This window comes from Rhipicephalus microplus, chromosome 3, assembly GCF_043290135.1.
Source record: "Rhipicephalus microplus isolate Deutch F79 chromosome 3, USDA_Rmic, whole genome shotgun sequence".
Lineage (NCBI taxonomy): Eukaryota > Metazoa > Arthropoda > Arachnida > Ixodida > Ixodidae > Rhipicephalus > Rhipicephalus microplus.
Window position 1 is genome coordinate 6235001 of NC_134702.1, and position 23179 is coordinate 6258179.

At 46.0% G+C, this 23179-nt stretch overlaps 1 protein-coding gene across 4 annotated transcripts in view; it reads left to right on the forward strand.

The window, feature by feature from the left end:
• Rbp6 (RNA-binding protein 6) overlaps positions 1-23179 on the forward strand; it is a 361701-nt gene that overhangs the window by 110022 nt on the left and 228500 nt on the right. For all 4 annotated transcript variants that reach the window (XM_037433718.2, XM_037433719.2, XM_037433721.2 and 1 more), the window contains exon 4: positions 8923-9007. In XM_037433718.2, the coding sequence (XP_037289615.1) occupies positions 8923-9007 (85 nt within the window). The remainder of the gene's footprint in view (positions 1-8922; positions 9008-23179) is intronic.

Genomic DNA, 23179 nt, shown 5'->3' on the forward strand with positions numbered 1-23179 from the left:
TGGTGACACCTGTGGATGCAGTTCTCTTCAGCCACGAATCTATCACGTCGTTGTTTTGCACTATGTGGTCCGTAACTTCGTAACCTACGCATATTTTTGCTCTGTATCTGCGTCCCGAAAATTCGACAGAATTGTGTATTCCTCGGTATATTTCAGGGTTTCGAGATTCTATCTGAAATTCTCGTAGGCAAGCCTTAGCAAGCACGGCTACACAAACACATTCTCAATAATAAAGACAGATCATACCTGATGATTTGTCTTCAACGTGGATCGGCCCGAAGTCATTGCCGACTTTACTATTTATTCATTGCTGTGAGAAAAGTGGGCGAGTAGCAAGCGCGAGTTCAGATCGGAGCAGGCGGTCGTGTCACCATTGGTGCTGCCACGAAAGGTTCTAAAGCCAGCCGCAGGCGCGTGCTTCCACGGCCACTTCGCTGGCCCAATGCGTTGGCAGGGGCACGCCAGTTATGGTCACGTGGTCAAGCACGGCAGCGCCGGTGCGCCACTTTGGAAAATCGGCTATATGTATAGTTCACAATCCTTGAAGTCCCCCTTCAGGGGTATTACGTAAAGGGTGGAGTTTATTTAAACTATACAATGATGTTTTTAATGGCTTCGTAAAACATAGATGGGTTAATCATGGCAGAAATGGCGTGAGGAAAGCCATTCCAGTCCTTTGCTGGTCGTATAAAAAAGGAGGCTTCGAATTTTGTGGTCCGGTTACGTGTATATAGTGTGACTTGAAGCGCATGACCAGTGCGATGAAATATCTGTGGAAAGGGCGTTATGTACGGTGCATGATTCAGTGAATTGAAATACAACATATGAAAGAGAGGGGGGCAATCTGTCGACGAGAAGCAAGTGTTTTCAATCATGATTCTGCCTTCAAAGATGAGATGCTGGTATCATATGAATATGCAAAGTGAATGAACCTGACAGCCATATTTCGAATTGATTGAAGTTCATTTATGATATATATTTGGAGGGAGGGGGCTCCAGTTGGAAGATGCATATTCGAGCTTTGATCTGACTAAAGATTTATAAGCAAGCATTTTTACATGTGGTGGAGTATGACGCAGGTGTCGTCTAAGAAATCGTAGTGATTTATTAGCAGCTGAAATGATGTTAGTGGTTTGATGACGTCAAAAAAAGGTCATGAGACAGGGGACACCGAGGTATTTGAATGACTAAACTGAAAGAATCAAGCAGCTATACAGAAAATCGCGCAGAAAGAGCTCACGTTTCGCCCGCGGGACTGGCCTTCGTCGCTTCATTTGGTCACGTCGATGACGCCTAAATTGTCGAGAGGAGAGCCAGATATTTTATACGTTTTTGATTGGCATGCCTAGGTGAAGGAGTCAGTTTTAGCCTCCCCCTCCCACTTTGAAAAATTCCCACATATCCACAAAGTGAATGATTATGAAGGTGCTTGCTCCAGATGTTAAATCCGATAAACAGTGAATCCTCTGTACATATGCTCAATCATCATCATATAAAGACGTTACACGAGAGTTGTGGTGGTGTGATTGTGTATAGACGTTATATACGCAATGTTGATTATTTACATATCAATGTAGCATATATAGGTGCTTATATACTGATGCAGTATATACATTTCGTTCAAGAGCTTTTTTACGGAACACATAAGCTCGGAGGAACGTTTTCCATTTAGTATAATGGCTTTATGATCCGTAAAGTACAAAGCCAGATGATCCTGAATTATAGGATGTAGTGGAAAGTTCGAGAAGGGTCCCGACGGCGAGCGCACGCTGCAGCCGCATTGCGAGCCCTCCACGCCGCCACCTTGGCTTCTGCGGTGTTCATTGTGGGTAGGGGAATCGACGCGCAGTGTGCGATGCCCGCCGAAAGAGAAAGGAAGCGCATGGACAGTGAGCGCTGTATATAGGCGTGGCCACCTAGTGGTCTCCTACCAAACTGGAGCACGCGCTGAGAGTAACGACGACGGGACAAGCCATCCACGACACAGGCGCAACAACCTTGGGCGCATGCGCGCGCAACGACGAGAGTCAACCTCCCAGCAATTACCCGCATATCCCTGAGCTGCGGCGCGTCATGTAGTGAGCGCTCTTGAAACGAAGAGCACAGCTGTGCCTCTAGCGGGAGCAATGAGCACTAGCGTACACATCGGCGCAACGACGAGAGACAACACCCCAGAAAAATGAGCAAGCCCCTGAAAATATTGCCGTCTGCACCTCTCGAGCATACGAAACCTAATGGTCTATTCCCTGCAGCGTGCAGTGATATTGTGTCCGAGTATTCCCGTGAGCAATAAATACCGTTCGGCAGAGTTTTCTGACCATATCCAAAACGTGTTGCAGGACTCATTTAGCGTCATCCAGAATAAATTGCCCAGACTGAAAACAATTACTGAAATGGCTATGCAATTGTAAATCGGAAAGCTGGTGCACAGTCCACTTGAATCCTGAAGGCCGTCTTGAATTCCCGGTGAAACGCGCTGATTCACTCTCCAGCATGAAGCTCAGATTGCGCTCAGATTGGTCAAGTCATAGACAGAACGCGGTTAACTCCTCATTCCCCATCTCATAACAGAAAAGAACACAAACTTAGAAAGACCAGACTTTTTGACATGTTGAATGTGTTTATACATACGGCGGTCTACGTGGAGCCCAAATCATACTGTGACAAGTTTGTGCTATTAAAAGATTCAGTTTGCTTGCTTTAAATCGAAATTAGATTTTTTTCCTTTAATAGGTGAAAATATCGTTCACATAGATAAAATTGATTGTAAATAATGCCCGGCTTAGCACGTTGGTGATCACTTTCATGTACTTGAGGTGACCTGCGTCGCTAAACTTACACAGACATGAAAGCAGACGCGTGCTTGTCAATTAGGAGTGAGCTGTTTCTTGGGCTGATTCGAGTAGCGTATTGCATTTTTGGTCGCGCTTCAAGTACAAGGGCACACACGAATGATCTTTTCACTTCAGACCGAGCTGTTTTGTCGAGTGTTGCGGGAGTATTGCGTGAAGCCGAAATGACATGACTGTGGATGCGTGTTGCTGTTGAGAAGAACGCTGGGTCTTTCGGTGATCACGCTCGTTCACTCGTCTCAGTGCATTTCCTCTCTAAGACAGGAAAGTTACGCTGTCGTTCATTCGGGGAAACATAATTTCAGCGTAATTAAAGCAAGGGAAAACGTCGAGATTTGTGTTGCAGAAGAAAACTACAAGGGGAAAGGCAAGGGAAACGCCTGGTTTGTTACGCTAAGGCCGCTAGATTAAGGAAAATTCAATCTCTTGAGGAGATACAAATGCCTGTATCCTGCCGCAGAATAAGCTTGTACTTTTTGGGTGACCGAACGCTCAACATTGGCGGTGGTGAGTGGACTGTTTGCGCAATTAATTTTGGAATCACCGAGTCCTCGCATGTGAGAAGTTTTGCAATTTTTTAGGCAGTATAAAAAAAAGCGACATTGATTCTTAAGAACACAACTAACCTATCTCATGCCTGCTCTCACCTACATCTCATTCTATAAGCTTCCGTTGCGATAGCTTGTGAAGCAACTTGATAGCTTCGTTTCTGTCGCCCAGTGTTTTAAATTTTATGTAGAACGCACACATGGATGTCCACACCGATAACATGTTATTGTTATTGCTGTCGTCGTCGTCGTCGTCGACCTCGTTGTTGTTGTTCTTCAGAGCCGAGACACGTACGCTGATGGTGATACAGGAAAACCACAAAGCTAAAGAAAACTGTTTGGCTCAGCAAGCTGTTCGGGAGCAGTATATTGTGTCTGGTCTGCCCCGTAATCAAGCATTTTCTTACTGTACTTTTACAGCGTGAGCTAGCTTCTTATAAAACAAAGGAGCGTTTCTAATGTACTAAGTCTAGAGCACCAACATTTCACCGCTTTTATCTTTAACGCTGCACTATATGTCTTGCTATTGCCTTTTTTTGCACTTACTCAAGTGCGTTACGAACAAAAAAAAGTCCGTGAAGCTCTGCTTTGGTGTGCCAGCTATGAACGCATTTTTAGTCATCGGATGTCCAATCGATAAAAAACACTGGGAGTTCCAATCGATTTTCCATTGGCCTCGCGTTTTAATTAACTCTGTCAAAGTCCTTAACGAGAAATTCATAGGTTTCCCGCTGACGTATACTGAGTCGTGATGAATTTGTGGCACATGCTCGCGAAGATGTAGGCTGCTGCCGAAAGTGCACCTAGCGACACCTTCCTTGCATACATTAGTCGAATGTTTACGTTCTTGGGGAGATTTTAGGTGGAAGCCCTTAATGTCTGTTTTTTGATCGCGTGTGCTGCGTAACGCATTGTCCAAACATAGTACTGTGCGTCCCAGCTTCGCGTACACTCCGTTTCGATCGTCTATGTGGGGTCACGTGAGTTTAAAAAAAAAACGCGAAAGTGAAACGTGTTTTCGTAGTAGTCATAATTGTGTAGTGATATATGATATCTTCTACAATTTCTGTTGGCGTTCTATAGCACTATTGAGACGTGGACACAGTCACGTTGACGCCTAGTGGCCGTCTCCATTGCGACTGCTACCACCCCGATGCAACATTTAATATCGCTGAGCGAGGGGCGAGAAGGAGAGGAGGCAAACGCTACGAAAGCGAGTCAATTTAATTGATTTAATATTAACGAAATAAGGAATGAGAAAAGATTCATAAAGAAAAGAGAAGTTTTTACAGAGGTATCGATTTTTGTTATTTGTAAAAAAAAAAAAAAAAACTTATGAAAACCAATAAGTGCGAGCATTCACATCAAGCTCACTCGGTTCAACCGAATCCTAGGATGCCCGGCAACCGCTACGAGCATGCATGTTCTCTTAATCCGAAACTAGCGCTGAGTTTCTGAGGCCTGCCCCACAAGCGCAAGCTTCACCATCTCGTCTCGTTCTCTTTCGAAACATTGAGACTTGTCCAGTGATTCGACATCGTGACCGCAGAAAAAACGATGACTGCGGAAGGCACACGGGCGGTAAACTTTCCTCTCGTTTGTTCACGAGAAAGACGAAGCTAGCGAGTTGAAAGTTTACCGCTCGCCACGTCGTCCTCTTTCTTTCTTCGTCATTTTTGTGCGGTCAAGATGTGAACCAGTAAGCACCAACTAGGCCAGGCTCAAGTTCTTCTGAAGTTCCCAATAATGCTAAAGAGAAAGGACAAATCGGGTCCCGCTTTTCTTTCTACATAAAATCGCCTAAGCGCAGGGGTGTTTTACGACATGTGCTGAGTTCACTCCATGAAGTAAATGATTGGAGCAGGAGAGTTTTGGGGGCACATATGCTGGAAAAACTTCCATCTCGGCAAATATTTGCTTCCAGTGATGGTATCCCTACCTTGAAGTCCGTGCAATCCATCTTAAGATTCTGTATTCTGCTGCACCAGATTTGTAAGAGAAGCGCAAATGACGATGTTTCCATCTATCTGAGCTTCTTTCTACCTTGGTTCGCGTGGGTGAGGCCGTCCATGCATGAGACTCGTACTGCGAGCAGGATTATCTGCGCTTAGGTGTTATCATGTAGAAATAAAAGTGCACTAAAGCCGCAAACTAAAGCAGCCAGGTATGAGTGCCATATTGACATGATGGCACACGACCTTTATGATGTCGCATTAGTGTTATCACTTCAAGGCGTGCTGGAGTCTTCGTTACTCAAGCGCAGAGGCCCAGTGACTTCGTCGTCGCGTTGAAGCCGCCTGATTATACTGCTTCTAAGCAGCCATGTTGGAGTCATGTTGTGTGTCCATGACGTCACTTGCAAGGTGCCAGTAATGCGACCGCAAGGATGTCACAAAGGTGGAGAAGGTTGCGCTCTTCTCGGGAGATCCTCTGCAACTCTCACTTCCGCGATTCCATGACCCCGAATATTTCACTGGCAAGACGCAGCCGTATTCCTCTTTTGCGAGTTTTGATATCCCGCCGCCGGCAATGAAAACGACCTCTCAAAACATTTCAAGTGCGGCACTGCTGCGGTATCTAGCGAGGTTTGATCAGTATAGTAGTCAGAATATGTTAAACCATCAAACGGATCTCCAGCTACTCAAGGGGAAGACAACGCAGTTTGTCCAGACAGATGTGTACCAGACGATAACGTTGGGCGCGTTGGTAAGACATCATTAATTAAATGGGGGTTTCTCATCTGTTTTGTGTGTTTTTTTTGCATTTCGAGAGCGTACGCTCTTCGAAATGAAATTTTGTTGGAAGTAAGCGCTCCCCCTTGTCCCTTCCCTTGTTCTGTGTCTCAGATATTTTGCGCACCACGTCATTAAATAAAAATCTGTTCTAATTTTTGTCCACGTGAACCGCCAAAAAGTATCTCGATTTCTGCGAGCACGCCTGCTACAAGAATGTTGGTGGGACCGCAAAGTGCACGGAATTGTGTTTGAGAGGCAGCGCACACACTAGACTTTCAAAAAGCTGGATGTTTATGCCATGAGCGTAGCCTTCCGATTTCATTCGCTTGGGACAAGGCTACATTGGCAGGTGGATATTTTGACCGAGGTCTCTGTTGAAAACAAAGACACTAGCAATTCAGTCGCTTCCATGGCCACTCTCTTAGTTTAAGTACAAAAGAAACAACCGACGGTCAACAGCTTTTACGATTGGTTAGTGTAATCAACCTGAACAACTGCCAGTAGCTGAGTGTGAAGGTAATAATGAGGCGTCATGGAAGCTGGCATTGCTGAGCAGGGAACGCTCGAAGTATCTCAGTACCTTCGGCGAGGTCACATCTTTGGGTACGAACTCTGATCGAGAAAAGACGGATGCAACTAATGAACTTTGACGAATCATTATCCACCGCCGGTCATGCACTCTTTTCTTCATTTTCTTACTATCTTTTTTTCTTTTCCCGCTCGCTGCTCAGTTTCTCCGTGACCGTCATCGCGAAAGGGAAAAGAAAACCTAAATTGAAGGCTCTTGGTGGGCGGAAGACGATATGTGGTTGATTAATTGGACGCAGGCTCATTTGACACAGACGCCCCAGTGGATGGCGCAGATACACGCACCGTCTCCCGGTAATGAGCTGCCCTGCTTAACATAGCTGTCTCGTGAGGAAGCAAGAAGCCTCAAACTGGGCGAAGATGTCGATATAAGAGACAACTGCGAAGAAATGCATCGACTTGTTCGTATAAAGAAGAAAGAAAGAAAGAAATGAAGAAAGAGAGAAAGAAAGAAAGAAAGAAAGAGAGAGAGAGAGAGAGAGAAAAAAAAGAAAGAAAGAATGAAAGAAAGAAAGAAAGAAAGGGAAGGAAGTGAACTTGATTCCTCATTCACCAGGTAAACTAACGGGAAATCTCGATTCATTTGAGTTTGACACCGGGAAGGATAAATTTCTAGCATCTCTAGACATAAGAAAACGTAAGCTGTGTGCTTGAATTGCTGACGCTGATATTTTATCTATTCGCTTATATTTACTTCAAGGATGCCTGACAGGCACTATGTGAGGCGTGGCAAAAAAAAAAAAGCATCACCTGACAGTCAACATAATAAACAACGGTTCTCTGCAGACGTTTTAAACTGATTGATTGATATGTGGGGTTTAACGTCCCAAAACCACCATATGATTATGAGAGACGCCGTAGTGGAGGGCTCCGGAAATTTTGACCACCTGGGGTTCTTTAACGTGCACCCAAATCTGAGCACACGGGCCTACAACATTTCCGCCTCCATCGGAAATGCAGCCGCCGCAGCCGGGATTCGAACCCGCGACCTGCGGGTCGGCAGCCGAGTACCTTAGCCACTAGACCACCGCGGCGGGGCTTAAACTGGACCAAGACTGTTGACGTTTCAGTATGGTTGAAGTTGCGGCCACTTGGTTCCAAACGGTTAAAAAAAGAAGCCAGTCAAGACGGCTATGAACAAAAAAGAAAAACGGCACACACATGAACTAACAGCTGTATTAGCAAACAGAATTTTCCAGGAAAAACAAGGGCACCACCACAACAACAACAACAACAACAACAACAACAACAACAACAACAACAACAACAACAACAACAACAACAACAACAACAACAACAACAACAGGCTGCTTGAAAACAAGGAAAGCAGTGGATAGACCAGTGGTTGTGCATGCCACTCCGTTCCTTTGTTCGTCGTCTTCATGACTAGTTTATTCTTCCATCGTTAAGGAAGAAGCGCTCGCGTACATCGTGCCAGCTTCAGCCTGTATGTAGAAAAAACACATCCGGAAGGTCCTTGTTCCACTACGTTAGGTACTACAGCTTTGGCATGATAATGACGTGATCTTCGATGGGCTTGCATGATGCATCCATTGCCTGTTAGATATAATCGCGATGTAGGCACAGACAACAGAAGTTGCAATAGGAGCAAGATGTGGAAGGTCAAGCCGAACTTTTACACTAGACGTACAGGTGCGACTCGATGAATGAGACTGAATGAATGTGTTGGTTCTGGATGGTTAAAAGTATATTATTGAAGTTGACTTGATGATCAAAAATGTGATTAGCGTGCTCAATTCTAGGTCTTAAAGCTACTATTTTAGTTGAACTAGGTGGAAAGCTTAAGCTTGCGGAGGTAGGTTATTACGACGAGGTGTTCTGATGACATCGGCTGCATTCAAATTAATATTCAGTCTTTTGGTGCATGCAGTTTGTGAGTACTTTCATTACAGGTGGACGTGCTTGTTCCCAAATAAGACGTCACAGTAGACAATGACATTTTTTTAAATGGCGGAGTTTGTCCTTTTAGTAACGTTGACTGAATGACATTCATAACTGAATGAATGAATGAACGAAAAAAATGTTTTGGGGGCTTGTTTCTTTGTTAGGCACAACCTTAGTTGCACAACCTGGTCATCATTAATGTTGTTCCATTCATAAGTGAAGTGATTTGCGTGCACACGCTTGTATTGTGAGGTCTGCCTGGAGTGCTCATTTTTGTGCTTTCTGCACTCGCAGGGGTTTCGGATTCGTCACTTTCTCAGACCCAGCCAGCGTAGATAAAGTCCTAGCCAGCGGCCCTCATGAGTTGGACGGCAAGAAGGTGAGCAGTTTGCAAATTCATCGCTTTATCTTCTGATTTCAATCCTTTGCGCTGTGCAAGCCCTATACATTAGGGCTTGTTTCGTTGCATATCATTCATAAAAAGCACTCGGAGGCGTTGGAAGAATATGAATCAGAACTTGGAGGAGCTTCGCCTTCAATGGCAATCGGGCCCCGTGTGTATCGCCTTCTCAATCGGTAAACCGCTTCGGTTCTCGGTGCATGCCTCAACTGTGTCACAAGGAAACGAACTTCTATATGCGTAACGTAGGCCCTTTCAAATGATTGGTATGCCTATATATATATACTGTACGCACAGTTTCGAAGTCCCCACTACGCCGTAATTTTTCATTTGGCGAATCAGTGAAGGGTGCCGGACGCGTCCGTAAAGCAATGCACGAATCTACACGGGTGATCGCTGCGTTGGTTCGTTATGATGATTAGCACCTTGTAATGTATGGGCTTTTGAAACCCCATCTTGTCGCACAATTCATATTTTTTACGCATGGCGCAAGTCTACGCTTCTGCAACGTAATATGACATGCAGAAAAGAGACCTCTTCCATCACATCACTTCGATAATGTTGCTTTTGGGGGGCGGGGTGGAGAAGAGTTTCAACAATGGCGTGGCTGCATGTGGTATAGCACACACGCACACCCTCCCACACAAACACACACATACACACAAAAAGGCGCTGACCCGCACGCACGCATGCACCAGGACTGACATCGATACTCATTTTACCCGCAAGACTTGGAAGAAAGGACTGTTGAGGAAAGCTGTGCGTCATATTATCACGTGGTCGCGTCGTGTATGAAGGCAGGAGGCTAGGCATCCAAGGTGAAGCTCCTTGTTTTGCCGAACTGGTGGACGGGAAACGGAAAGTCAAACTACACCAGTACATCCTGCGTACACCGATGGCGGCGGACACAACGTCGGCTGTCGATGATCTTATCCAGGGTCAAAATGAATCGCTATTTCTGCGCGCGTTTGTTCGAGAATAAACTCTTCTTTTCGCGTTTGTGTGCTCCAGCCTAAGATATGATCCTGAAATTAGCGGGAATGCTCTCAAACATTGTGGTGTGTTTTTTTTATGGCAGTATTTACACCTGCGATAGGCCGGTGATAACATATCAAAAAGTGTGCGTCTGTGCGTGTGGCAGTATCGAAAAATGTGGAAAACCAGAATGCAGCAGAGAGGAAGACGATAACACCAGGAGTGCGCCCTTGCGTATCAATATATATATATATATATATATATATATATATATATATATATATATATATATATATATATATATATATATATATATTCAGCCAGTTGCCGTTTGATCTGGCGGCCAATAGTTGTCCGGACACCTTCGCGGAATCAAATTCCAGCCGCGGCGGCCGCGAGAATGCTTGATTCCCGTGTACTGCCCGATGTCTGTACACGTCAAAGATCTTAAGGCGTGCTTTGTAACCATATCGCGATTTCCGGCCGTTCATCATCATCAGCCTGACTACGTCCACTGCAGGACAAAGGCCTCTCCCTCGATCCGCCAGTCAACTCGGTCCTGTGCTTGCTGCTGCCACTTTACACACGCAAACTTCCTAATCTCATCTGCCCACCTAACTTTTTGTCTCCCCCTCACCCGCCGGCCCTCTTTTGGAATGCAGTGTGTGATCTCTGTTGACCAGCGGTTATCTTGCCTTCGCGCTATGTGCCCTGCCCAGGACCATTTCTTCTTCTTGATTCCGGCTATGATGTCGCGTAGAAGTCTGAAAATAGTCTTGATTTCGACTATGAAATTTTTTGTAGAAGTCTAAAAAAATGGGTAGATTTAGATTACTAATAAGCTCAGTTCGGTCGCACTTTTTACGGAAGTGGATAACTCTGCACCCTACCGAGTCAGGGGCAGGCGCGGGCTCAAGCAGGTGAGAGATCGATGAGCAGTCAAACGTCTCGAGCAGCATCCCCTGTTCCAGCATTTGAGCAGCTTGAATGATATCTGTGCGCGCGGGATGACACTTGGCGACAGGCAGGACGACGAAACAACCGCAGATGGAGACGGACGCAGCTGCGGCGAGGCGGATGATGCTGACTGCGCAGCTCTCTCGTTGTGCGCCGACGCTCGCCTGCTTTCCTGACGAGATCAAAACGGGGCCAGAGAAACTTGCAGCGGAAAAATTGTGTGCTTGCGGCAGCTAGAAAAGACGCAGGGAAGCTTTGTGTGGAAACGAAGTAGCAAAAAAGCGAAGGCGTAAAAAAGACGAACGTTGTCAGCCGCCATTCCGTAACCGCGGCACTGACTCCTGTCTCACCGACGGTATTCTCGAATGTGATTTCTTTCACATTCGAGAATATCGTCGAATGTGATTTCTTTTTTTTTAATGCTCTGCGCTTTTGAATCGAATGGCTCCTCTGCAACGCCCCGAAGGAAAAGAATACCATAAATTTAAACTTGAGCTGCCACATTTGTCTATTCTGCATTCGAGAGAAACGGCGTTCTGCGAAACTTAATATTTGACTTGACCATATCTTAGCTGTGTGTTCTTCATCTACAGTTGAAACTACAGCCGTGTTTATGCTCAGAAAATACCAGACATCTTGCTTGCTTTCTTTTGAAACCTTCAGACGGGCGAATCTAAGTCCTTGATACTTGACGCTATAGTAAAGTGTCATCTGCATGTGGCAAATTGCTTACATCTTTTCCTGCAGTTTTCACTCGTGCATGGCGGTCTTCAAACACACAGCTTTCGGTTATTTTAATTTTGAATATCCTAAACAAATGTGTGAGAAAACACAACAATTTCATTGTAGTGTTATGTCAGTCTCTTTGAAGTTCTTTCACGTTCGCTTCTAGTGTGGTTTAATATATTTTTCTTGTTTTCAATGTGTTCTGATGCGTTGAAGAATGAAGGTGTTCCTAAGATCTGCGAGTGATAGGCTTGATCGAAAATCATGCTATAGCCGGGAGGCGTGGCGCCTTTTCTCTAACCTAAAATAAAGCTTTAATTATCGTCATCTTCATTGTCAATAAAAATATATTTCATATTTCTCTGTGAGTGACCGTCAACGATCTCATGTTTCCGACGTGTAGTACGGCTATTTTTTTAGCCTTTCTTTGCTGCATCGCTTCTTGTTTGTTATTGTTGGTAACTGCATAAGTATTTCTACGTCGATTCAGCGAGAAGACTGTCCGTCTGTTGGTCGGGTAAGACGAACATCTTTACAAAAATGCAAATGTGAAAAAAAAAACACTTTTCAACGTGGTTTGAGCCCGGGCTGCCATGTGCCGAATGCGAGCCGCTTAATCTCAGGACTCTCACATTCACCTATCTTTTCACTGTTGACAGCCTTGATTGAGATATGTGGGTTTGACGTCCTAAAACCACCATATGATTATGAGAGACGCACTGTTGACGGCCTTGCAGAGCCGCGCTTGCAGGATGTGAATGCAGCAGAATCATACGAATGCATTCTATCACGGTGTCCAGCAAATAAAAGACCTACACATAAAAAAATACACTTTATGCGAAGGCTGCGTTGACGTTCGTGGTGGTTGATTATTATTCTCTACACTCTAGCGAAATGTATACCTTGCGAAATTTCAGTGCGAAACCCACCTTTCGGTAGTCGCTGTCGGAAGCTGGAAAGGAGATGAAAGACGGTGTTCGTTGGACGGCTGCAACCTACAATGAGATGCTTGCATTGGCAACTGCGAGAGATCTTTCGGCGGGGAAATCCTCCAAAGCTCGTGCACCTGGCTCTTTTTAAATCAATGTATGAGCAGCACCATCCTATCCTAGTAGTATACGACCAAGCTTGTAACCAAAGGGCATATAGCTTTTTCTGAAGGGCCCCAAAACCACTCCGAGTTTGAAAAGAGAGACAGCCTTCGCAACATTTCATGCAGGCGCTATCTCCTCCTGCCCACTCATTTCCAGCGTGTCAGTGCAGCCTTAAGCCGATCATAATGTCGCGCTTGTCGACAACGGGTTGTTGTGTTCGCTTGAGCTGTGAAACAAGAACGCAATAGACGAAGTGAAATTAGTTGAGCGCATGTTGGTCAAGCGAGAGCAGGCACAATGGGCGTGCCGTGGCATGGCTAAGCAGAAATAACTCGTGATTGATATCTCTAGGATAGCTTGGTGGTCTAATTGGTCTTGCATTTTAGACGTAATATCCCAAGCATACGATGCAATAAAGTGCTTCGACTCTTGTGACGTCACCCGAATTCGCTTACTGGCGTCGCCGTGTGCGCCGAGAAGTTGAATAATGTCACGATGGAATAACAAGCACGTTCATTGCATTTTGAGGGACTGTGTAGGCGCACTTAGCTTGGTACACTTGCTTTGCAGTCAGTTATCGAATACAGTTTGACTTACTGCGCTGACCGCCTGCAGAGTTCCGTGTGTGCACAGAGCTGTTTGAGGTAAGTGCTGCGCATCACGCAAAAGTTCACAGTGTCATTGCTGGCTTTATTCGGGTTTCGCAATCTTAGCTGACTGCAGGTTATAGCTCGAAAGGGAGCGTGGCTTCGCGCCACAGCGAATGAAAAGGGAACACGAGAGATAATATATTGAAAGTTTTGAACCAAGTGATGCATCAGAGAGGGCCACGGCGAAAAGAATGAAACCGTGGCGGTGGGTGAATGTGTGGAGCTCAACGCGTTCAATCAAAACGAGAAATTGGACGGCGATGTTTCGAGCCGTTCCCTTCGGCCGAGGCCTCCATGGCAAACACAATAATCGAGAGGAAGTGGCGAGGAAGGAAAGAAAAGGCGACGCAGAAAAAGCAGGCACCTCGCGGGAAGCGCTGTCTAAAGTGGCCCTTATGATTGATGCCGACTTTGAACCGTCCCGTGCGCCTTTTTTCTTTTTATGCTGCAACATCCTCGCAGTATATCGTTTCACATCACATTTCTTCATCTATAGTCCCCTTCCCTGCCTCTTTGCGTTGTGTCTCTGCGTGTTTGGCGTGGTCGCTGCCGTCGTGTCTTCTTATCCGCTGGTCATTGGACGCACTTCCGCTCCCCTCAAGTAAGCAAGATAACTTTCCACTCAAAGCACGACTCATTGGCCGGGCTCGGTCTGGTCTTTCTTATGTGTTGGACAATCATAGCTTAGCGCGGACCTCCCTACCTTTTCTCCAATTTTATTCTACTCGCAAGCCACATTTTTTTTTTTTTGCGCTCATGTATACGTTAGCCGCTCCTAATTGGGTGCCATCATTTCTCCGCAGCTGCGCGTTGCTATCTGTCCCACAGCACTCTCATAAAACACTCTCCTCCACGCACCCGCTTCGTTTTAAAACAGTGTAAATGTAGTAGAAACCACGTTCACTAAACGCCCACAGTTCACATCTGCATCTTCATCCACCCATGCGCTTCTTGCTAATCTTCTCTATTAGACTATAACATAAAACAACGCACAGTAGCATATTAAACCGAGTCCAATTAGCACGTGTCATTAGGAACACAATTGTTTTAATAGTGTGGGGCATTTCATTTTGTTTTGTTTTTTCACCAGCTTACAGAGCTAAAGGAATGTGGACGAAGTTCAATGAAGGTGGACGTGAGCTCTGACTCACAACTAAATTTTATTATAGGAAACGTCGCGAATAATACAAAGACCAACCACGTTTAAACAAAGCGACTGCACGTGTGTTGTAGAGTTATCCAAGGGATGTAGGTATGCCACAACACGTGGAGTTTACACGTGCATACAGAACCGATCGAACGAACGGACGGACGGGCACACTCGAAGTTCGAGGAAGCTCTTACCGCGTTAACGATGAAGACAATCTGAAATTCAGTATTGGCGCCTTCTTTTCGCTATGCAAGGGCAACAGACTGGCGGCTCGTCCACCTCTCCTCTTGGCTGTTAACATAGCTTCAATGATTTCCCTCGTGCTCTGATGTTGATTTATGCCGGAACGTGGTTGGCCTCTGTATTTATTCGCGTCGTTTCCTTGAATGAACTTTAGTTGAGAGTCAGCCCTTGTATATCACCTTCTTTGAACTTCGTCGTCGTTCCTGCCCCGCCACGGTGGTCTAGTGGCTAAGGTACTCGGCTGCTGACCTGCAGGTCGCGGGATCAAATCCCGGCTGTGGCGGCTGCATTTCCGGTGGAGGCGGAAATGTTGTAGGCCCGTGAACTCAGATTTGGGTGCACGTTAAAAAACCCCAGGTGTTCGAAATTTCCGGAGCCCTCCGCTACGGCGTCTCTCATAATCATGTAGTGGTTTTGGGACGTTAAACCCAACAAATCAATTTTCGTCGTTCCTTTAGCTTTGTAAGTTCTTCGAAAATGAACTATCGCCAACTAAAAGGGGTTTTCTTACTGAGAAAACCTTCCTTATTTGGGTACGTATTTGGTCTTCGTTTCACCTTCAATGCTTCATTCACATATCGTACTGTTTTCGTGATTGCCCCACAGTATTCTGTTCTTCTATCATGCAGTCATAAGCGGCTCGTGGAGGCTGCATGGTTAGCTCAAGTTGACACAGACTGGCGCGCGTGTTCCGGAGTACGCTTTTCTCTGAACGAAAACTGTTAGGCTCTTTGACTCTCACGTGATCTCTGCTGCTATGGTTGCTACTATATTTATAGTAGTCTTCGCCATTAGGCGTCTCCAACTTTGTTCTTCAAGGGAATTTTCAATGGCTGCCAAGACACTAGAGCGTGAGAGGCAATGAACATGCCGCTAATGCTGCTCGATCAACTCAAGGAGAGAGGGTGGGGAAGAAACTGATTAAGCATAGAGTAACATAAACATGACAAGAGTGGTCACTCGGGCCAAAAAGTGACTGAGCTACGCAGCTTCACCCTAGCCGTAAGATGGCAGCACATCATTCATTGCTTCAAGGAAACACGCGTTCTAGTTATTTACCACAGTAGATTTTCTAGTCCATTATACATCTATGTTTTTGCGTGTGTGATAGTGGCCCGAATCGATCTTTATCATCTTTGATTGGGCGGCGTGATAACATCGGGCTGGAATCAGGCATGAGTCGGATGCGAGAGAAGTGCACATGGCGTCGACGTGCGGCAACGTTGTCACGCTCCGTATTCATGAGCATCTAAGGTAACGAAGAAGTACGGGCAGCAGCAGGGAGACGCCATAAAAGATGTGCGATAACGTGCCTGGCGTGCGTCGTGGCTTTCGCTTGTTTCGGCTGCCTCTCAGCTTGGCTGCTGCTAGGTACGAATGCCATCAATACTACGTTAAGTGCGTATTGCATTTGTCGTTGAAGCCTTAACCCTAATGTTTCTGGCATAGTGCTGTTCGGCGCAGAGATATTTTTCGTGCTTATCACTTCGCGTACAGTTTTCGCGGATTGCTTCACACGAAAGAAAACTGTTTGGAACGCCTCGCAGCGCGTTTGCTAGAAAATTTTTTATCAGCTCAAAATATTGAGTCGCCGTTCGCGTTGTTAGGCTTTTTTTTGTGCCGCTACATGTATTCGCATTCACCGCTTGAGCAAATTTTGTTAAAAGTACAGCTATGCTCAGTACCGTTATCTGTGCCGTTCGCAAATATCTTGAAGCTCTAACGAGCGCAATAAGAGAGAAGTGGTGAATCTAGCAAAATGTTCGCTAGCTAAAGCTAGGACTTAACCTTTGAGTAAACACTCCTGCCTCGTTAACGGCTTACATGACACCTAAAATTGGCCCCGCCGCGGTGGTCTAGTGGCTAAGGTACTCGGCTGCTGACCCGCAGGTCGCGGGTTCAAATCCCGGCTGCGGCGGCTGCATTTCCGATGGAGGCGGAAATGTTGTAGGCCCGTGTACTCAGATTTGGGTGCACGTTAAAGAACCCCAGGTGGTCGAAATTTCCGTAGCCCTCCGCTACGGCGTCTCTCATAACCATATGGTGGTTTTGGGACGTTAAACCCCACATATCAATCAATCAATCACCTAAAATTGGTTTGTTTTTGCTGCGGCAACTGCTTGTGAGTGTTTTTCGTGAAAGAGTGGTGTAAAGTGTGTAGGGGGAAATTAGTGCGAAGGTGGGAAGCAAAACGTAGCCAACATTTTTCTTTTCTTTTTTCGGTTCACGCCGCAGTCAAGTGCTGAGGCAACTACTGCCGTGTCGTGTTGTGCACCGTATGCCTAGTTGTGTGCGTTTATTGCGTTTATTGCAGTTTTATTCTGCTGCGGTTCTTCCTATATTGTTGTCTCTATGTTTATGCCTTGTGTGTAATTTATAATCATGATATGGCAGCTGTATTTTCGCGTCTCGCAGTGCAATGAACCTCTCTTTGTGCCTGCGTTTATCAAACATTAACAAAGTGGGCATGTTCTTCTTTTGAAAATATGTTTTCGCTCCTGCAACGGTTCTCATGTTTTAACTAAAACGTGTGCATAGACGCACATTGGTATCGTTTGCTTGCCGAGCTAGCGGTGCAGCTTAAACGAAGCTGATCGATGCATGCAAACGACGCGTTAAAAAAAAAAAAAAGGCATGGCCTCAGAGACGAGCACGCACCTAGAAGTGATCTCGGAGGCTGTATAGTATTCCTAGTCACTACAAGATGCATGGCCTTCGAGAAAGTCTTTTCTGCAGTCTGCCATCTCTGAGGTTACAAAGTTTTCCACACTCGTTTGGTGCGCTGCAAACCCAAATCAGCTGCAGGGGCCCATGGAAGTGTCCTCTCTTAACCTTTTATATTACTCTATAAATTAAGGCTGGATATTGCTTGCCAGTGAACTGCGAGTGATGGCCCCGAATATTACGCTCTCTATTTGCACACAGCAAGTGTCTGAAAATAACCGGTACTGCCACCTGAATGCTAAGTTTTCAGATTCAAACAGGGCTTTACCGGTCACGGTCAAGGTCTTTGGTGGTAAAGATTGGCTTTCACGTCCTTTTCAGCTTGTGATTTTGATGAAGCAGCGCACAGAAGATACATTCACGAACACGGAAAGAAGACGTCAATGCAAGCGCTCTGTTTGCGTCTTCTTTATGTGTTTATGAATATTGCCACGTTCCTTCCTCAAGTGTTCTTATCACCCCGTTATGCTGTACGCGATTCTCAGCGTGAACCGCGCCTACGGTAATCTTGAGAAGCTTCAAGACTGCAGTAGATAATTTTGTTGAGATTACGCCCACTTCGTGAGCATTTCAGATTTTTCTGGAATCTACGTCGCCGCTAGCGATAACGCTAGAATGTTCGATGACTAGTCTATGAGTGCCGACACGCTTGGCCGCTTGTCAGTTGATTGACGGCCGACGCTGCATTCGCTGCTATAAGGGCAAGTGTGCTAGTGTAACCGGGCTTTCCTTTGATCGGGAACAGGTTGGCCCAAATAAAGAGCTTGATCTGACCATCCTGTCTGCTGCCTTCAGCCGCGTCATGACTCCGTGACATTATGTTTATTGTGTGCTGTTCCGCCAATATTATCACTCGCCAAGTCGTTGAACAGTAAGCTATGTTTGCGCATTGGCCGAAAACGCTCTTTGTTACGACTGTGTTAGTGAGCAGACATGACAACACATCTTCGGCCACTGTCCTGTCTCCAATGCGCAGAGACGACCACATCGCAATCAATCACACTTTGACGTCGGCAGCAACCATTTTGTAATGTCGTCCTGAAAAATATCGTGGGTGACGATGGCGAAGGCACTGTTTCAAATTTTGAAGACAAGAAACTTGCGCGTGCGATTATAGACTAATTGGGATGCTGCCAAGTCGGCATATCGATGGAGGCCCAACGTTAGAGCCCGTGTACTTGTATGCATGGTGATTCAGGTGGTCGCGAATTCTGGAGCCCTTCATTCAATATAGTATTGTGGTTTTGGCTTGTAAAACTGCAGTAGTTCTGAATAGTGACACTGCAGTAGTTCTGAATAGTGACGTCACGTATTGCACAAGGTGAACGGGTTGTGACGATGTGTGTGCTCCTTTTGCTCTTTCATTGCGCTTCTTTTAATTCCTCTCTCCAATTATGAGGATTGTTCGACGCTGGCTAACATCCCTGCAGTTCATTTCTCTCCCGTTGCTTTGTTTTAGTCAGTCGGTCGGTTGCGCATTAAAATAAACCGGACACTACGAAAGTATGTTCACTGCAGCGAAACGCGCACCTAAGACGCCTCATTTTTGTAGCATAACCAGTAGCCTGCGCACCGACCAGTCTCTGATGTCGCATATCTTTAGCAGGAGAGTGATCCTGTCCATACTGGTATCACTGTAATCAGACTAGCCCGTAGAAGCGTGCATCATTCTCTGGTCGACATTGCCACATACTACCAATCTGGTTAGTCCACTAGCCACCCCTATAGCGGACACTTCGGCTCACGCGTGCGACATTGAGTTTCAAGCTAACGGAAAATTTTCGAACGCGAAAACAAGACAGACAAGATGGTTGCCCGTCCTGTCTCTCTCGTTCTTGTGAATATCTTGTTCTGCACTCTTTTTTTTTTCGTTAGCGATGCACCATCTGGCCGAATTTCAAGTATTGTTGAGTCTCAAGCTCACCGATTTCTGCTTCGTTGGTGAGTGACTTCAGTCAAGTCGAATAGGAACGAGTCGTTTGCAGGAAGTGCAATGTCGAAGAATCGACGAGGTTGCGTGGTCGTGGGGGATTTCTATATAATCTTACGTCGTAATTACACTCAAATGGTGAAACGTGTTCACAGGCGTTGTTTAAACACGCGACATCAAAACTTTGCCCACTATATAAAATGTGACTTGGAAACAATTTATGAGCTCACCTTATTTCACTATCGTTTAAGCGTCGTTCTGGCGGAAGTGCTCGATAGGAGGACAGGGCTGTAAAGACGACGCCCGCACTCGGCGTGGCAGGATCCCGATGGCGGCGACACACGCGAGCGCCATTGTTTATTAACGTCGAATCTTGCAGACCCTCTCTTTGTGACGTCGTGAAGCAGCCGGGCGTGGTTCGTGCGTCGAGCGAGCTCGTGGGAGTTGCTGTGAATGTACCCTTTGTTATGTGTGCTCAAGCCACGTGCTTACTCATCACGGTCGCACTGCATGGAAACCTTTCCGATTAAGGTTCAAGTTAGTGCAGAAAAAGCAGATCGCATGCAGATCACACGCAAAGGGGGGGGGGGGGGGTGAACACCTCCTAGTCACCTTGAAGGGGGGGGGCGCAATGAGTCCCATATGGTGACAATAGGGAGGTCGGCGCTGCTACTCGGAGCAGGAGGGGGGCGCTCCAAAGTCAGCCCCATACATTGACATAATAGGGAGGGGGACGCGCTGCGACTAATCTCCGCTATCCTCCCGATAGTTGTAGCACGAGAGCAGAACGACGACACAGAGAGGCGTGTGCACAGTTCCCTTAAAGAGAACTCTGCACACGCATATGATCTAGTATTTTTCAAGTATTCAACTGTCGCCTGTTGCTTACGGTTCCAGCCTATAATAAGGACCACCAGTCGAAACGGCTTCAGCAACCGTCCGTGTTTCAAGAATAAATAAATAAATTCCTCTATACCAATGCGCTCTCAGCGGCCGGCTTCCTGTAGCACTAAAGAAAAGAGGTTTCCTGTTCTAAATAGGAAAGAAACAACAACAAGGCTGGTAGGTTAACCATGCCCGGTTGGCTACCGTACACGTTGGGGGAATGGAAAAACGGTTGTAAAGATGGCAAAAAAACATACACAAACAAACAAGCATAGCCTAGGCTATGCTTGTTTTTTCGCCCATGGCAACTGATCTGATGGGCTAGACAGCTACTGAACTTGGAGACCTTCACGACAATCATGTGGCTTTGACTGTGACGCACTGGTTCTCGAAAGTAAACCATTGCTGCAAGTTAGCGTCATCTGTGTCCATCCGTGTTTACACTTGTCCCGTCTTTTACGCGCTATACAGAAAAGCTTGCTGAGTATGTGTAACCAACAGGCACGCAAGGCATCCCTTACGCCATGTATTGCCTTTTGGTGTGAAAAATTCATTGATTCCTAATAAATATGGGTTTCTCGCTAGCCGCTAAACTATCACAAAAGATTGCTAGTCTCATGACGCAAATCCGCGCACCTTCATTTCAGAGAGAACATTTTAACGCATCTATACGTTGACCGTAGCAAGGCTTTGGACGTGAACAGCTACTCGCTGATTGTGGTTGAGCTGGCGGACTTTGATGCTGACTGTTCAGTTCTGTATTTCCTACACAGCTGTCTTAATAGATCATGCTACCGTATTCAAATGGACGAACGTCTTCTATGGACAAGTCGACTGGAGGTGTGCCTCAGAGGTGGGCATTTGCCCACTCCTATTTTCAATTTAGGTTACTCATGGTTATTTTGCCATTCTGCATTATTTTCTTTTCTATGTCATCAAGATACTTGGGAAAATGCATTCTGTTAACGACTGTCGCTTGCTGCAGTAAGATTTCTTTTTCCGCGTGGTGTCATGCCGTTAACCGTTGTCTAAACACTTCAAAGAGCAAAGTCTTTTTTTTTTACTCTAAACATCCAGCGTGCAGTCGGTAAGTGTTCTTTAGCAAACCATCAGTGATTGCGGCGTCCTCTTCGATAGTACTTTATTCCTTTCTGCACGCACTCAGCTCGTGTTACGTTTACGTTCACTCTGCTCTGTTTGCACAATACGTATAAATTCTCCTTTGCCCTTACACAAATCGTACATGGTAATATGTTTTCCTGAAGTTGAATATGCCCCTGCGATCCGGAAGAACGTTTTGAATTCCAACACGAATATCTTTGAGGGAGTCGAAAGAAAGAAATGGCAGCATATCCACGGAGTGAATGATGAAGAGTGGGGCGAAGCATCCGTCCATTCATTCGTTCTTGCTTTCGTCCGTCCATGCGTGCGTCTGTGTGGCCGTCCGTCCGCCCGTCCGTGCGTGCGTCTGTTCGTGCGTCCGCACGTTCATCTGTGCGTCCGTCCCTGCTTCCGTCCATGCATCCGCCCCTGCGTCCGTTCATGTGTCCATCCGTCCGTGCAGCCATCCGTGCGTCCGTCCATGCATCTGTCTGTGTGTCCGTTCGTCCACCTATTCAACACCCCAAGTACCACCATCTCGCATCTTTTCATCACATATTCCGCATATAGAAGCACCGCCATCCAGCGGACATTCCAAGGAGTAAACGAGAGGTGGCACACGCACACTTTCTTACGACTTTTGCTTCATGTCTACTTCCCACCTTTAACCACCTCGAGTTCATGGTATATACTAGTTCACTGTATTCATGGCACTGCGGCCCAACGCTCGCTAAACCTTTCTAAAACCAAGAAGGTTACGCTCAGCGAGTATAACGTAGCTACCCTTTCATGTCAGATAGTGCTCAATGTACATGCCAATGGCTGCTAAGGGGGAATAAGAGACAAGACAATCCGGCTGTTAGTTAACGCGCAGGCTGCGAATTATTTATTGTTCAACAACGCACAGAAGAAATCTCCCACCGGCACCACCCTGGAGGTCAAAATGTAAGACTGGTTACACACTACTACTACTACGACTACGAGGGACGAACAGGTGCCGCTAAAAAGAGCTTCGCCCCTTAAAACGCCAAGCCTCCGCGGAACGGAGAGCACTGTCACAACGAAAGCTCGAAGAGCGGCCTTTCAGAGCCTTTTCTAACACTCTTTGAGAAACTGCTACAAGTACACTTGCTGGGTACCCACTACGTCACAAATAATCATGATTTTTGTGCAGTAGGCTGACATTCATTAATTCTTTAGAGAATCGTGCGATCCGCGACACATTTGTTAGGAATATTTTGCAATATTTTTTTGCAGTGGCTGATGACGATGAACAATTATGCCTTAAGTGGGTATGTGCCACTGTTAATAGGTGATCAAGAACACGCCTTTATTATGGGTTGGATCATTCACACAACCAGGTGTCACACAATTCGCATATTGTGACACCTAGTTGTTCCTTTCATCATCCAAATTGATTTACTGCTCATATTAGCGCAATTCCTCTCCTGACATCAGTTTCAGTTTCAGATCTGCCTATGGACAGTTTTTCTCAGTGGTAGAATACTGGGTTGCCTAAGGCCAGTTCTTTGGCTCAGTGGTAGAAAACTGGGCTTGCACGCAGGGGACCCGGGTTCAAGTCCCATTGTGTCCATGGTGTTTTTATTTACTGAGTTTATTTGTTCTTATTTCTTCTGATTACGATTACGGCCACCGGCGGCGGTGGACAACTACGGCACCGCACGAGACCTGTCTTTTGATCTCATAACAGCTTTC